Source organism: Marmota monax, unplaced genomic scaffold, assembly GCF_021218885.2.
Source record: "Marmota monax isolate L192 unplaced genomic scaffold, Marmota_monax_Labrador192_F-V1.1 WCK01_AAM20220418_F8-fsc00149, whole genome shotgun sequence".
In the NCBI taxonomy this organism is placed as follows: Eukaryota; Metazoa; Chordata; class Mammalia; order Rodentia; family Sciuridae; genus Marmota; species Marmota monax.
In genome coordinates, this window is record NW_026693170.1 from 634704 (window position 1) to 648336 (window position 13633).

The 13633-nt window shown below is 56.0% G+C and overlaps 2 protein-coding genes across 5 annotated transcripts in view; one reads left to right on the forward strand and one right to left on the reverse strand.

Annotated features, from left to right (window-relative positions):
- Positions 1–2917: 2917 nt before the first annotated feature.
- On the forward strand, positions 2918–10591 carry Bbc3 (BCL2 binding component 3). Of its 3 annotated transcripts, none has more exons than XM_046455501.2 (4): positions 2918–3206; positions 5513–5801; positions 7157–7347; positions 9506–10591. In XM_046455501.2, the coding sequence occupies exons 2-4, from the start codon at positions 5528–5530 to the stop codon at positions 9620–9622; spliced, it is 582 nt and encodes a 193-aa protein (XP_046311457.1). In that variant the 5' UTR covers positions 2918–3206; positions 5513–5527; the 3' UTR covers positions 9623–10591. The 3 variants fall into 3 exon arrangements, with proteins under 3 accessions (XP_046311457.1, XP_046311458.1, XP_046311456.1); XM_046455502.2 differs by lacking the exon at positions 2918–3206 and adding an exon at positions 3689–3801; XM_046455500.2 differs by lacking the exon at positions 2918–3206 and adding an exon at positions 3784–3903.
- A 1264-nt stretch (positions 10592–11855) lies between these two features.
- The window catches only part of Sae1 (SUMO1 activating enzyme subunit 1), a 70552-nt gene continuing 68774 nt past the window's right edge, over positions 11856–13633 (reverse strand). The window contains exons 10-11 of one of the 2 annotated variants that reach the window (XR_006854173.2): positions 12325–12392; positions 11856–12179 (exon numbers count right to left, since the gene is read on the reverse strand). Coding sequence is in view for 1 of the 2 variants with exons in the window: in XM_046455505.2 (XP_046311461.1) it covers positions 12381–12392 (12 nt within the window). In the remaining variant the exon portion in view is untranslated. Of the gene's footprint in view, positions 12393–13633 lie in introns of both variants that reach the window. The other variant, XM_046455505.2, reaches the window with a different exon arrangement.

Sequence of the window (13633 nt, forward strand, 5' to 3'; positions counted from 1 at the left end):
GAGATACAGGTGGACCAGAAGCAGAAGAGGGCAAGAGTCCCTCCTGCTCCTGGCTTCATCAGTGCCAGGCATAGAGCAAACCCTGACACTAATAAGTTATGCTAATCATAATAGCAAACATTTATTAGGCACTTACTATGTGTGAGACACTGCACTAACTGACTTCCACGTATGATCTCATTAAAAAGCAGGGGCTGGGGTGATGGCTCAGTGGTAGAGTGCTCACCTAACATGCATGAGGCACTGGGTTCAATCCTTGGCACTATATTAAAAAAAAAAAAAAACTAAAGATACATAAATAAATAAATATTAAAAAAATAAAAATAAGCCCAAAGCAATGTTTCTTAAAAGCCTTGGAACCTGATCCACAGCCAAAAATATACTTTCTTTGCAACCCACTATTGACTCATAGATAAGTTTTTCATCAAATTATACTTTAACTTCATGAATTAATTGTGTACGTGTGTGTTGCTGGAGATTGAACCCAGGGCCACATACACAGTAGATAAGTCATCTAACACTGAGATACAATATCCCATATATATTATATTATAAAATATATATTATATATATATATTTTTTTTTGGTGGGGAAGCTGGGTAAGGTGGTAAATGTCTATAATCCTAGCTACTCGGGAGGCTGAGTCAGGAGTACCCTAAATTTGAGATTAGCCTGTCTCAAAATTAAAAATGTAAAGGGCTGGAGATATAGCTCAGTTGTTAAGTGGCCCTGGGTTCAATCCTCAGTGCCATAAATAAATAAATATGTATGTTCGTATTCTGCCAGATGCAGTGGCACACACTGTAAGCCCAGCTGTTAGGGAGATTGAAGCAGGAGGATTGCAAGTTCTAGGCCAGCCTTGGCAATTTAGGCAGACTCCTGTCTCAAAAATAAAAAGGGCTGGAGATGTAGCTCAGTGGTACAGCACTTGCCTAGCATGTGTGAGACCCTGGGTTCAATCCCCAACACCCAAAAAGAGGAAAAAATATTTATATTTATGTATATTTATACACACACACACTCTCTCTCTCTCTCTCTCTCTCTCTCTCTGTTGTATTTGACTCTGGTCAAGAGCCATTGAAATTTCAGGTAGGAGGGACTGATTGCAAAAAGTCACAAGAAAAGGATTTGGAGGGGGGGTGGGGTGCTGGGGTTGTGGCTCAGTGGCCTAGCATGTGTGAGGCACTGGGTTCAATCCTCAGCAGGACATATAAATAAATGAATAAACAAAATAAAGGTTTATATCCATCTATAACTAAAAAAAAAAAGAATATTTTTAAAAAAGGAAAAGTATTGGGGTGATGGGAATAGTGTATCTTGATTGTGGTAGTAAATAATTGTGTACTTTTGTCAACTCATCCAACTGCGTACCCCCAAAATGTTAGTTTTATTGTGTGCAAATATATCTCAATAAAGTTGAATTAAAGCAATAAGATTGGGCATGGGAAGTAGCTTGTAGTAGAGGGCTTGCCTAGCTTGCTTGAGCCCTGATTTCATCCTCAGCACCCAGAACAAAAAAACCGCTGGGAGAATGGAGGTGGATGGATGAATGGAGGGGAGGGGCAAGGAGGGAGGAAGGCTGAGTTAGTCCCTGATGTTTAAAACACGGTGATTGCAGGTGGCTGTGGGATTCCTGACTCTCCAGGGAAATCTAAGGATCGGGCCCAAAAGAAGGCCACGTCTGAGCCCCTGGACAATCTTGGTTTGCTCAGGTTGGTCTGACATCCTTTCTCAGCCAGCCCAGTGCTGGGTACTCAGAGGTGACTCACTTACCAGCAAGGTGATTTGGTTTAAGAATGAGAGGGAATGGAAAGTGCAGAGGGGACAGAAGTCCAGAAGCCTGGGGGAGGGAAGGTCACCCAGTCAGAGCAGGGGAGGGAAGTTAAGCTGAGAAACTGAAAAGGAAAAGGGAACTGAGAGCCACCAGAGACAGCAGGAGGGAATGGGGTGCAGGGTCTGCCCGGGCATGTCCAGGTGCCCAGGGCTTCCTCCTCCCCACAGATCCACTGCCAGATTCACGGGGAGTGTGCCCAGGTGTGCATGCTCTGGAGAGTGTCCTGTCAGTGGGTCAGGTAGCAGGAACCTGTCACAGGTGTGTGACTTTGTGACTGCCTGTTGGGCGTGGGTTTTTTTCTGTGCCTGATTTATGACTCTGAGGATTAATTTCTGATACCTTCAGTGTCTGGCCTGTGTGCTGGCGTGGATGTGCTTGTGTGTGTCCTTGTGGGGGTGCTATGTGTCCAGGTGTCTGTGTGACAGGTGTGTTTTGGGGGGAGAAGTGTGTCCAGCTGTGCCCCTTCAGCTTGGCTCCTGTCTGTTGGAACTACTCTGTGGCTGTGTGGCGGCAGGTGTGCTCAGCGGGATGTCTGTGAACACAGGAGTTAGTGGTTCTGCGCGTGCATGCCAGTGTGAGTGCCTAGACAGGACAGCTACGTGTGCCCCGTCATTCTGCCAGGCTGTGTGTCCAGGTGACCCTGTTGGGGTGAGTCAGTCTGTGTGTGTCCCCTCTGTGTCTGCGCACCCATGCCCTGTCCAGTGTGTGCCTTTGAGACTATAGCTGTGTGTCCCAGTGTCTGGCCCCGTGGCCTATCAGCACGTGACTTTGTGTACCCTGGAGTCCAGGCGGTCAGTTTGCGTGTGCGTCCCGGGGAGTGCTTCTGCGGGTCCCAGTCAGTGTGTCAGTGTGTCAGTGTGTGTCCAGCTGTCCCGTGTCTGGGCGTCCCCCACCGGCGCGCCTCCTCGCCCCAGGGCCGGGCCGTGCCCCGCCCATGGCTGCAGGGAAACCCCCCGCGCGCGGAGGTAGGGGGCGCGGCGCGCGCCTGCAAGTCCCGACTTGTCCGCGGCGGCGGGCGGGCCCGTGGCGTCACACGGGGGCGGGGCGTGGGACCCGCCGGGCGGGGGCGGGGCGGGGCGGGGCGGCCGCGGATCCGCCGGGCGGCCAGAGACTCCGCGCGAACCACATGCGAACGGGTGCCTAGCGGCGGCGGCGGCAACAACACGATCGAGATCAGCAGCGGTGGCCACAACGCGGACGCGCCTGCGGCCGGAGCAGCAGCAGCCACAGCAGCCGCCACTGCAGTTAGAGCGGCGGCAGCAGGAATAACAGCAGCAGTCGCCGCAGCGAGCGGCGCTCGGCGGGCGCGCCCTCCTCAAGGAAGCCGCCCGTCCCACATCACCGCCCCCTCCGGCGTGTTCATGCCCCCGGGGTGAGTGTGCGCACCCCGAATCCCGCCGGGGGCCATCGGCAGGCCGGGTGGGCTCCCTGGAGGAGGTGACGGGAGTGCACTGAGGGAGCAGTGCGGGCGCCCAGCATCCGCGCACCGTGCCTGCCCGACCCTCACCTGGCACCTGGGCGGGGTTGGCGGGGCGGGAAGCCCTTCCGCAGACGGGCGCCAGGTCTGGGCGCACAGGTGCCTCAGCGGTCTGGCGGGTTTGTTTACAAACAATGGGGTGCGGGCTCGGCAGCGCCCCCTGGTGGCCATGCGGCCCGGGGACGAGAGGCGACCCCAGGTTGCCCCAGCCCCCGGGGCCCGGGGGGGGGCGGGGGGCGGCACCGAGGGGCGGCCACACCCAGGGCGCGCGCCCGCTGGGGGCGGCGACAGGGGGCGGCTCGCGGGCCGCGGAGTCTGCGGCTCCTGCGGGCGGGGGCTGCGCCCCAGCAACAGCCGGTTATTGGCCCCGCGCTCGCCTGGCGGGCGGGGCGGCGCACGTGGCGGCGGTGGGGGGCCGTGACAGCGAGGGGCGTCTGGGACTGCCGCGGCTCGCGCGTGCGGGGCTGTGGATCTGCAGGTGTCTCGCCTGGTGTGTGCGCGTGTCTGGCTCCGAGTTGGAGCGGGGGGCCGCAGGGAGTGGTTGTGTCAATCCAGAGGAATGTTGGCGTTTGCGACCCGTCGGGGTGTCTGTGTGAGTCCCCGCGCGCCGTTGTGTGGGCTCCCGCGTGTGGGTGGGGTGTGCCTGTGTGTTGTGGAGAGTTGTCTGCCTGTGCCCTTTGAGTGGCTCTGCTGCCCGCGCTGCTAGGTGTGTAGTTGTGCTTGTTCGTGTGCTGCTTGAATGGGCTGTTTGTGTTTAGATGTGTGTCCTGCCCGAGTGTGGGCTGTGTGTTTGGTCTGTGGCTGTCTCTGTGTCTCCAGGGCATGTGTGATGGTCTGCCTGCTGAGTGCCACTGTCTTTCTGTCCAGGTGTCTGAGTTCTGCACGTCGTGTGCGGGGTGGGGGGGGTTGTCCCCGTCTGTGTTTGGCTTGTGTGTCTGGCGTCAGTGTCTGGGAATTGAAGACCGAGGCTCTGTGGGGTCTGTGCGGTGCAGGCGGTGGGTGTTGCTGGCAGCCTGTCTCAGCCCTGTGTGTGTGTGTGTGTGTGTGTGTGTGTATGCGCACGCCTGTTGGGTCTGAGGGGCTTGTCACTGATCGGCTGGCTCATGTGTGTCATGTGGCTGCGTGTGTAGTGTTTATGTCAGTCACGTGAGACCAGTGTTTTCGGTGGGTGCTGGAGGTGTGTGCGCTGGGGCTGTGCGGCTGGAGTTGTGTGCTGGCAGTTGGTGCTGGTGCTCCAGGGCTGGGGAGGAGGGCAGCTGATGTCTGCTGCCCTGCTGGTGGCCTGCGTGTTGTTGCTGGGATGTGTGGTGATGCTGCTGGGTCTGATGACATGTGTGTTTGATTTACATGTGTCCTGGGGACCCAGAGATGGTGACATTCTGATGTGTTTTGGTGGCAAGGCTGTGTGAGTCCTAAGGTGTGCAGGTCCTGGGGGTGTGTCTGTGTGTGGAGAGGGACATGCTGGAGACTTTGAAGTAGCATGCTGTTTTGTGTGTTTGTGCCTGTGCTTGTGATGCTGCATTGTGTGTGTCCCTGGGCATGTCTACAGTGGGTCAGTGTGTGATGTTGTTGTGTGTCTGTAGGGATGCAGTGTGTGCATAGTGCTTGTGATGGGCTGCTTTCGTGTGCATGCCTGTGTTTGGGCCAGTGTGTGTGTGTGTGTGTGTGTGTCCTGAGTTGGATGGTCTCTGATATGGTGGGAGGAGGCTGAGCAGTTCTGTGGGGGCCCTGTGTGTGTCAGTGTTGTGTGCCCTTCACACACACACCCCTATCCACCCTCCCAACACTCCTCTCCATTTGGGACCTGTGTGACCCTTGTGTGTGTCTCCGGACCCTTGCTGCCCTGCCTGTGTGCCAGTCACTGTGTTGGGAAAGTTGTCCCCACCAGCCCGTGCCCTGTGTGAAGCCCAGCTAGAGTGACTTTGGGTTGTGGGGCCATGGCAGCCCTGGAAGCACACACAGGCCCACACTCCTTCCACCTGGTCCGTGCCTCCCTGTCCCTCCTATGTGCCCAACACCGTGTTCCTGGGGGGCTGTCCTGCACGGGTCATCCCCTAGTTGGGTGTGTCTTGTGGGGCCATCACTCCGTCCTGTCACACACACCTCCCTTCCTTCACTGCCTGGTGTGACCCCCGGGTGGGGTGCAGGAGTCCTGGGGCCCTAACCCCCTGCATTCCCGCTGACCTCCCGGTGTCCTGCAGGCCCCAGGGAGCGCCATGGCCCGTGCACGCCAGGAGGGCAGCTCTCCGGAGCCCGTAGAGGGCTTGGCCCGCGACGGCCCGCGCCCCTTCCCGCTTGGTCGCCTGGTGCCCTCGGCTGTGTCCTGCGGCCTCTGCGAGCCGGGTCTGCCTGCCGCCCCCGCCGCCCCTGCCCTGCTGCCCGCTGCCTACCTCTGCGCCCCCACCGCCCCGCCCGCCGTCACCGCCGCCCTGGGGGTCCCCCGCTGGCCTGGGGGTCCCCGCAGCCGGCCCCGAGGCCCGCGCCCAGACGGTGAGTGCCCACCCACATCCGGGATGATGGGAGCCAGGGAAAGAGGGTCGTAGAGACTCCGAGGAACTAGAGTGGGAGCGAGGGGGGTGGTGGTGAGAGGAGCAGGGCCACTGGGAGGGTGTGGCCAGTGTGGTCTTTTGTGTTGTAAGAAGCAGGAAGACGGAGTGGGAGGCCGAGGATGGAGGGGGAGGTCGAGTGGGAAGTCCCTCCTGGAATCTGACTGCAGTCCCTGTCTCGCAGCCCACGGTCTCTTCTCTTTTCCGGGCCTCGGGCAACAGCTGTTTCGTAGCTCCCCTCCTCCAGCCTGGGTCCCCGGGACCCCCGAGGTTTACAGTAGGAAGAAGTGTGGGCTGAGCAGGAGGGCTGACACCTCTGGACTTTGGGGAGGGGGCGCAGGGCCTTTTGCCTTTATTTGCATCTCTTTGGCCCGAGCTGGCCCTCTCCGGGTCTCCCAGGGGGAAGGGCCATTGTGCTGGGAAAGTCCCGGAGGGGAGAGGGTGAGTCTTGGGGAGGGAAGGGTTAAAGGTCCCCTGCCTGATGGGCTGTTAACCCTGTGACGCCCGGCAGGGGAAAAGACTGTCCTGGTTCCCGTCCCTCCCCCATCCCGTCCCCGGAGCCCCGGGAGCGAGGAGAGAAAACTTCCCAAGCTCAGTTCCTGGCGGCGGGGCGGGGACCCCCGATTTCAAGAAGAGTCACAGACGTGAACCTGAGGCCCTGGTTTTAGGCTTTAGGAAACCCTCAGGCCAGGACCCGGTGTGACAGGAGGGACTCCGAGGAGCTCAGAAGGGGGTGGGGCAGGAAGGCATCTCCCGTGTCCCAACCCCCCCAGGCCGTGCTCTCTGGCAGCCACAGTCTGGCCTTCTGGTCTCCTGGCCTCTGCCACATCCGGGGGTGTGGCCTCACTGTGGTTGGACACGAGAGGGCAGGAGACCTGAGGCTTGTGACTCTGGGTGGGGTCAGTCGCTGTATCCCTGTGTGACCTTGGGCTGCTTCCTAGGGTGGGCCTCAGTTTCCCTATCAAATACCGCAGGCAAGATTTGGCCCTGTTTTGGAAAAGGCCCTGTTTTGGTACTTAGGTCGGATGAGAGGAAGGACTTCCAGGCTGACATGGGCATTGGGCCAGGCAAGTGACCCCAGGAGAGCCGCCTCGTTAGGTCTTCTTCTGGCTTTCTAGTGCCTGGGAAGGAGCAGGGGAGAAATCTGGCTCGCAGGGAGAAAAAAGAAATCTCTAGAAATCAGGCGGGGAGCAGAGAAGAAACCAGGGAGAGGGAGCAGGTCCTGGCGACCCGGGTTCCTCTGGACCTTTGGGCCCCGAGGGGTGGTAGGTGACGACCACGCCCCTCTGCCTCTCCCAGGTCCTCAGCCATCCCTCTCACCCGCCGAGCAGCACCTAGAGTCGCCGGTTCCCAGCGCCCCGGAGGCCCTGGCGGGCGGTCCCACCCAGGCGGCCCCCGGGGTCCGGGGGGAGGAGGAGCAGTGGGCCCGCGAGATCGGGGCCCAGCTGCGGCGGATGGCGGACGACCTCAACGCGCAGTACGAGCGGCGGGTGAGTGCGGGGGAGGGGCGGACGGCAGGTGGGACTTCCCGCCGCGGGAGGGGGCCGCGGGCGCCCCCGCCAGATGTGCGGCAGCTGCTGCCCCGCGCTGCGGGGTCGCGCCGGGGACAGGCAGGTGGGGGGCGGGGCGCTGTGCCCGCGGAGCCGCCGCGGGCCGAGGCCTCCGCGAGAGCCGCGACGCGCCCGTGGCCCGCGGCCGCGGGGACTGAGGGCGGCGCTGGGCGCAGCGGCTCCTATATCCCGGGCTATTTATAGCTGGTGAGTCAGCAGCGGCGCGGCGGCCGCGCCCGCCCCTCCCTCCGCCCCTCCGCGCTCCGCGCTCCCGCGGCCGCGCGCCCTCCCCGCCCCTTTCCTCCACTCCTTCGCCCCGCCCCTTCCCTCCCGCCCCGCCCCTTTCCTCCGCCCCTTCGCCCCGCCCCGCCGGCCCGCAGCGCGGCCTCCAGGAGGAAATGCGGGCGGCCCGCAGCCCTCCAGCCGGCCAGCTGGGTTCGGTGTGAACATCACACCTGCGGTGCTGGCTGGCCCAAAACACGAGCAAAACAAAAATGCCCGCGATGTTTTGCCCCTCCCTGATCCCTTCCCTGCCTGCCTGGCAGAGGCGACCTCAAGGCTGTGGCTCAGGAGTAGAGCCCTTGCCTAGCATGCGAGGCCCTGGGTTCCTTCCCAGCACAGGACTAAACCCAGCAGCAGCAACAACCACCAAAAACAAAGGAGACCCCAGGTTGGTGTGTCTCCCCTGCAGGTGCGGATTCTTTTCCCACATACAAGGCCAGAATCAGTTACTTAGGATAGTGGGGCCTTTCACCCTAACAGGCATGATCTAGTCTGGGTACCTCTCCAAACTGCTGCGCCCGCCCCCCACTCCACGTTATCCTTGAGAGTCATCCTCATTGGCAAAGGTGCTAATATCCCATAGAATCAACAGTGTCCTGATTCATTTTCTCATGGTGGATATTTAGGATACATGATTAAATATATTTTAAATTTTACTTATTTTCTATCCCCAAAGATGCACACCTCCAGGTGCACCTATGTGCAGGTACCTGGGCGCCCTGTGCTCCTCCCCATAGCAGTGTGTCCGTGGCAGGCTTTATAACCTGCCCCCTTTGCACCTTCTCTTGGCTGCAGCAGTTGGAAGGGGGGCGTGTAACTCGGGCAGGAGGTGCTCCCAGGATCTGCTGCAAGGTGCCTTGGGGATCATTAGGATCACCTAACTGACTGTCCTTAAAATGAGTGTGTCCTTTCCTCTGCTTCAGAGGGGATGAGGTCAGGCGGGCCCTGCTTAGCCATGAACTTGGCAGAGGGGCCAGAGGACACTAGAGCTATTCAGACATTGTTTGGTACTGCCTTTCATTTTTACCAGGAGCAAGAGGACAGTCCAGTATTTGGGAGTCAGAGGGTCTTAGGGGCCATCCCACATCTTCATTCTGCTGTGAGGGAGAAGGCAAGGGTTTCTCTGAGTTCACAGTGAACCTGGCTTTGCCTAAAAGTACTTTGCACTGCCCGAGTGTGTCCCCTGTTTCCCTGCTTCCATTTGTTGTAGAATGGCTGAAGCCGTGGTTCCCTGTTCTCTTCACTCGCCAACCTTTATTTTCCTCCCGTCGTACTGGGGATTGAACCCAGGGCCTCCCACATATATGCTAGGCAAGCACTCTGCCTCGTAGCCACACCCCAGCCCATTTTTTAATTTTGAGACAGGGTCTGCCTAAGTCATTCAGGCTGGCCTTGACCTTGCAGTTCCCCTGCCTCAGCTTCCCCAAGTCACTGGGATCACATGTGTGGCCACCATGCCAGCTTCGTCCTGCCAAGGGGAAGGCAGGATGAGTTGCAACCTAGCCCAGTCCCTCAGCCCCTGGGTGACATTCCCACCTAAAAAACAGGGAGGGGACGGTCACAACTAACATGCTGAGCACTTGTTTAGTGCCAGGCTGGTTTTGTGCTGTGGGAATTCTATCCTCCTCTCTCCCTCCTGGTCTCATGTCCTACCAGAGGATGTAACATCCTGTCCCGGGAAGGGATGACGTTGGTGGGCGGAGGAGCTGGAAAGGGCTGGTGAGGGGTAGCCTCCTCCTGCTTGCCCTTCGCCTGGATCACCCCCTCCCTGTCACCACACAGTCCACGCTAACTTTCCTTCTCTCTCTTTCCCTAGAGACAAGAGGAACAGCAGCGACACCGCCCCTCACCCTGGAGGGTCTTGTACAATCTCATCATGGGACTCCTGCCCTTACCCAGGGGCCATGGAGCCCCAGAAATGGAGCCCAATTAGGTGCCTGCACCCGCCCGGTGGACGTCGGGGACTTGGGGGGCAGGACCCTCCCACCTCCTGATGCCCTGGCCAGCGCGGGGGACTTTTTCTGCACCATGTAGCATACTGGACTACCAGCCCTGCCTATCCCAGGGGCGGGCTGGGCAGCCACTCCAGCCCCGGCCCAGCCTGGGCGCAGTGATGGAGAAGTGGACTCCTGGGCCCCTGGCACAGCCGCCAGGGGAAGGAGGGCTGAAGGACTCAGCCTCAGAAGGCGGCGGTGACTGAGGGGGTGGGGACTGAGCCACCTGCCTCTGCCGCCCATCACCATCTCAGGAAAGGCTGCTGGTGCTGGCTGCCCGTTCCAGCTGCAGGGGGGACGCTGGGGGCCTCCCCAGTGCTCCTTCACTTTGGGCCTGGCCTCAGGCCCCTGGTGCTTCCCCCCCTCCTCTTGGGGAGGGGGCCCATGAAGAGCAAATGAGCCAAACGTGACCACTAGCCTCCTGGAGCCAGAGAATGGGGTGTGTCTGATGGCCTCCCCAGCCTAGCGCCCAGCCATCTTCCCTGAGCCGGCCGGCGGGTGGCGGGCTCGCCTGCCTCACCTTCATCTGGGGGTGGCCAGGAGGGGCCCAGACTGTGAATCCTGTGCTCTGCCCATGACCACCCCCAGTCCCCATCAATCCCATTGCATAGGTTTAGAGAGAGCACGTGTGACCACTGGCGTTCATTTGGGGGGTGGGAGACTTTGGCAGAAGCCGCCCCAGCCTTAGTCCCCAGGGCCAAGCGCTGGGGGGAAGACGGGGAGTCAGGGAGGGGGGGAGTCTCAGAAGAGGGAGGAGTCTGGGAGCGGGGAGGGGTGGCCCAGCCTGTAAAATACTGTATATGCGCTGCTGTAGATACCGGAATGAATTTTCTGTAAATGTTTGGTTAATTTTTTTTGTACATGATTTTTGTATGTTTCCTTTTCAATAAAATCAGATTGGAACAGTGGATACTCTTTCTGCTCGCCTTCCCCATAGCCTAGCATTAGACATCTGCCACCACCTCTGAGAGGTGGGAGAGAAGCAGTGTCCCTGGCACTCACCCAGGTCAGGGCAGCTGTAACCCTAGCACACGAAGAATGTGGCCCAGTGCAGCCTGCCCAGCCTCCGCAGTCCTGACCAACTCCCTCCAAAGCAGAGCCCCTGGAGGTTGGGGCTTCAGGTTTCTCCTCATTTATTCCCAGGATAGAGGGTCTGTAGGGGCTCCAAATTTATTGAATGGATGAATGACCCATAATTTATTCAGAAGCACCACTGTCCTAAGTGCTGGGACACACTGGTCATGAGACAGACCTTCTTCTGGCCCCCAAGGAGGTAGAAGGTGACATCCAGTCAGGCACTGTGATCAGCCTTAGGCTGCCTCTCTGGCTGGAGGTGCAGGACCAGCTAAGATCAGCAGAAGCCAGTGTAGCATTGAAGTTAGAAAGGACAGTTCTTAGCCCAGACTTGGTGACACATGACTGTAACCCAGTGACTTGGAAGGCTAAGGCAGGAAGATCGCAAGTTCAAAGCTAGCCTCAGCAACTTATTGAGAACTTGTCTCTAAATATGAAAAAAAGGACTGGGAAATAGCTCAGTGGTTATGCACCCCTGAGTTCAATCCCTGGTCCCAAATAAAATAAAAATAAAAAATTAAAAGGGTTGGGGATGAGGCCAAGTGGTAAGGCATCCCTGGGTTCAATTCCCACTACCACAAAATTTTTTTAAATAAAATAAACTGCAGGCAGTCAGGCACAGTAGTGCACACCTATAATCCCAGCAGATGGGGAGGTTGAGGCAGAAGGATCATGAGTTTTAAAGTCAGCCTCAGCAATTTAGCAACCCTGTCTCAAAACTAAAAAGGGATAGGCTGGGGTTGTGGCTCAGCGGTAGAAGGTTCAATCCTCAGCACCACATAAAAAATAAATAAAACAAGGTATTGTGTCTAACTAAACTAAAAACTAAATATTTAAAAAAAAAGGGGGGGTGCTGGGGATGTGGCTCAAGCGGTAATGTGCTCGCCTGGCATGCGTGGAGCACTGGGTTCGATCCTCAGCACCACATAAAATAAAAAGATGTTGTGTTCACCGAAAACTGAAAAATAAATATTAAAAATTTCTCTCTCTCTCTCTCTCTTAAAAAAAAGGGGGGGAGGGCGGGGGACATGGGGATGTGGCTCAGTGGTTTAGTGCCCCTGTGTTCAATCCCCAGTACAAAAAAACTAAGAGATACAATTAAAAACCAAATGCTAAATTTTATTTGTTTATTTTGTGATACTGGGGATACAAACATAATTGAAATTCTAGAAATTATTCAAGTAATCCCAGAAGGCAGGGTAGGGTAGGGTAAACAGGAACAAAAATGGGAAAGTAGAATGAATTTGGGGTTTGCCAAGTTCAACCATGCCAATGCTTCACGAAACAGCGCTAAGAAGGGCAGGCAGCTGGGGGAGAGGCATCCTCTGCCAGGACAGGAGCCTGTGCCATGGCGAGGGCTGACCAGGGCTCTGGTGCTAGACCGGCTGGGTGTGAGCGCTCACTGTGCAGTCCAGGTCCTGGCTTTAAGTATGAAGCAAGAAGACAGATCTCAGGAATGATAAATACTCGGAGCCTGCTGTCATATCTTCTTGCCTTTCTTTCTCACTATTATGTGTTGCTTTTTCCTGTTCACTGCAGTTCCCACTGCACAGTAGCCCACGCTTACCATGGGGACACACTCCAAGACCCCCAGCGGATACCTAAAATCGCGGGCAGCAGCCTTTACATACACACCTAAGATAAAGTGTAAATTGTGAATTAGACACAATAATAGACTCAGAAAATACCTAATAAAATAGAACAATTATAACAATAAACTGTAATAAAGTTTCCAGCATCACTACTCTTATACTTTGAGGTTATTATTAAGTAAAATCAGACTTACTTGAACATAAGTACAAGATTCTAAGACAGTGGATCTGATAACTGAGATGGCTACTGAGGGACAATTGGCGGCACATTTAATGTGAATATGCAGTGACTTTTTTTTTTTTTAAAAAAGAGAGAGAGAACTTTTAATGTTTATTTTTTAGTTTCCAGCGGACACAACATCTTTGTTTGTATGTAGTGCTGAGGATCGAACCCGGGCCGAATGCATGCCAGGCAAGCGCGCTACCGCTTGAGCCACATCCCCAGCCCCATATGCAGTGACTTTTGCTTTAAATGGTCATATAAAAACCAGGAAAGGTGCTGGGTGTGGTGGCACATGCCTGTAATCCCAGCAGCTCCGGAGGCTGAGACAGGAGGATTTCAAGTTCAAAGCCAGCCTCAGCAATTTAGCAAGGCACTAAGCAACTCAGTGAGACCCTGTCTCTAAATAAAATACCAAAATCGAAATCGGGGCTGGGGTTGTGGCTCAGTGATAGAGCACTTGCATAGCATGCGTGAGGCACTGGGTTTGATACCTGGAACCATATAAAATTAAACAAATAAAATAAAGGTATTGTGTCCATCTACAACAACAACAAAACAAAAAAAAAATTGGGCTGGGAATGTGGCTCAGTGGTTTGAGTGTCCCTGAGTTCAATCCCAAGTACCAAACAACAACAACAACAAAAAAACAGGAATGTTAGTGCTCATCTGTAATCCCAGTGACTCAGGAAACTGAGGCAGAAGGATCATCACACATTTGAGGCCAGCCTCAATCTCTCTTTTTTTTTTTTTTGCTTGAAACAGTACAAATTTATTACCTTATAGTTGTAGACCTTACAATTTTAACAGGGGTCTCACTGAGCTAAAATCAAGACTGTTGTTTATTAAATTAACTTTACAGTAGAATGCATTTTGACATATAGTATAGTCTCAGTATCTTAACAAGACCCTGTCTAAAAAAATTAAAAAGGGCTGGGGACATGGCTCAGTGGCTGAGCACCTCTGGGTTCAACTCCTAGTATTTAAAAAAAAAAAAAAAGTATATTTCTGGGGCTGGGGCTGGGGCTCAGTGGTAGAGCACTTGCCAAGTACTCGTGAGGCAC

Excerpts from the sequence above, each read along its gene's own strand:
- Bbc3 (XM_046455500.2), top strand. The coding sequence starts at position 3,871 with ATGTTGGCGTTTGCGACCCGTCGGGGTGTCTGT. Across the intron at positions 5,802-7,156 it reads CCGAGGCCCGCGCCCAGACG|GTCCTCAGCCATCCCTCTCA; the intron begins GTGAGTGCCCAC and ends TGCCTCTCCCAG. Across the intron at positions 7,348-9,505 it reads ACGCGCAGTACGAGCGGCGG|AGACAAGAGGAACAGCAGCG; the intron begins GTGAGTGCGGGG and ends CTCTTTCCCTAG.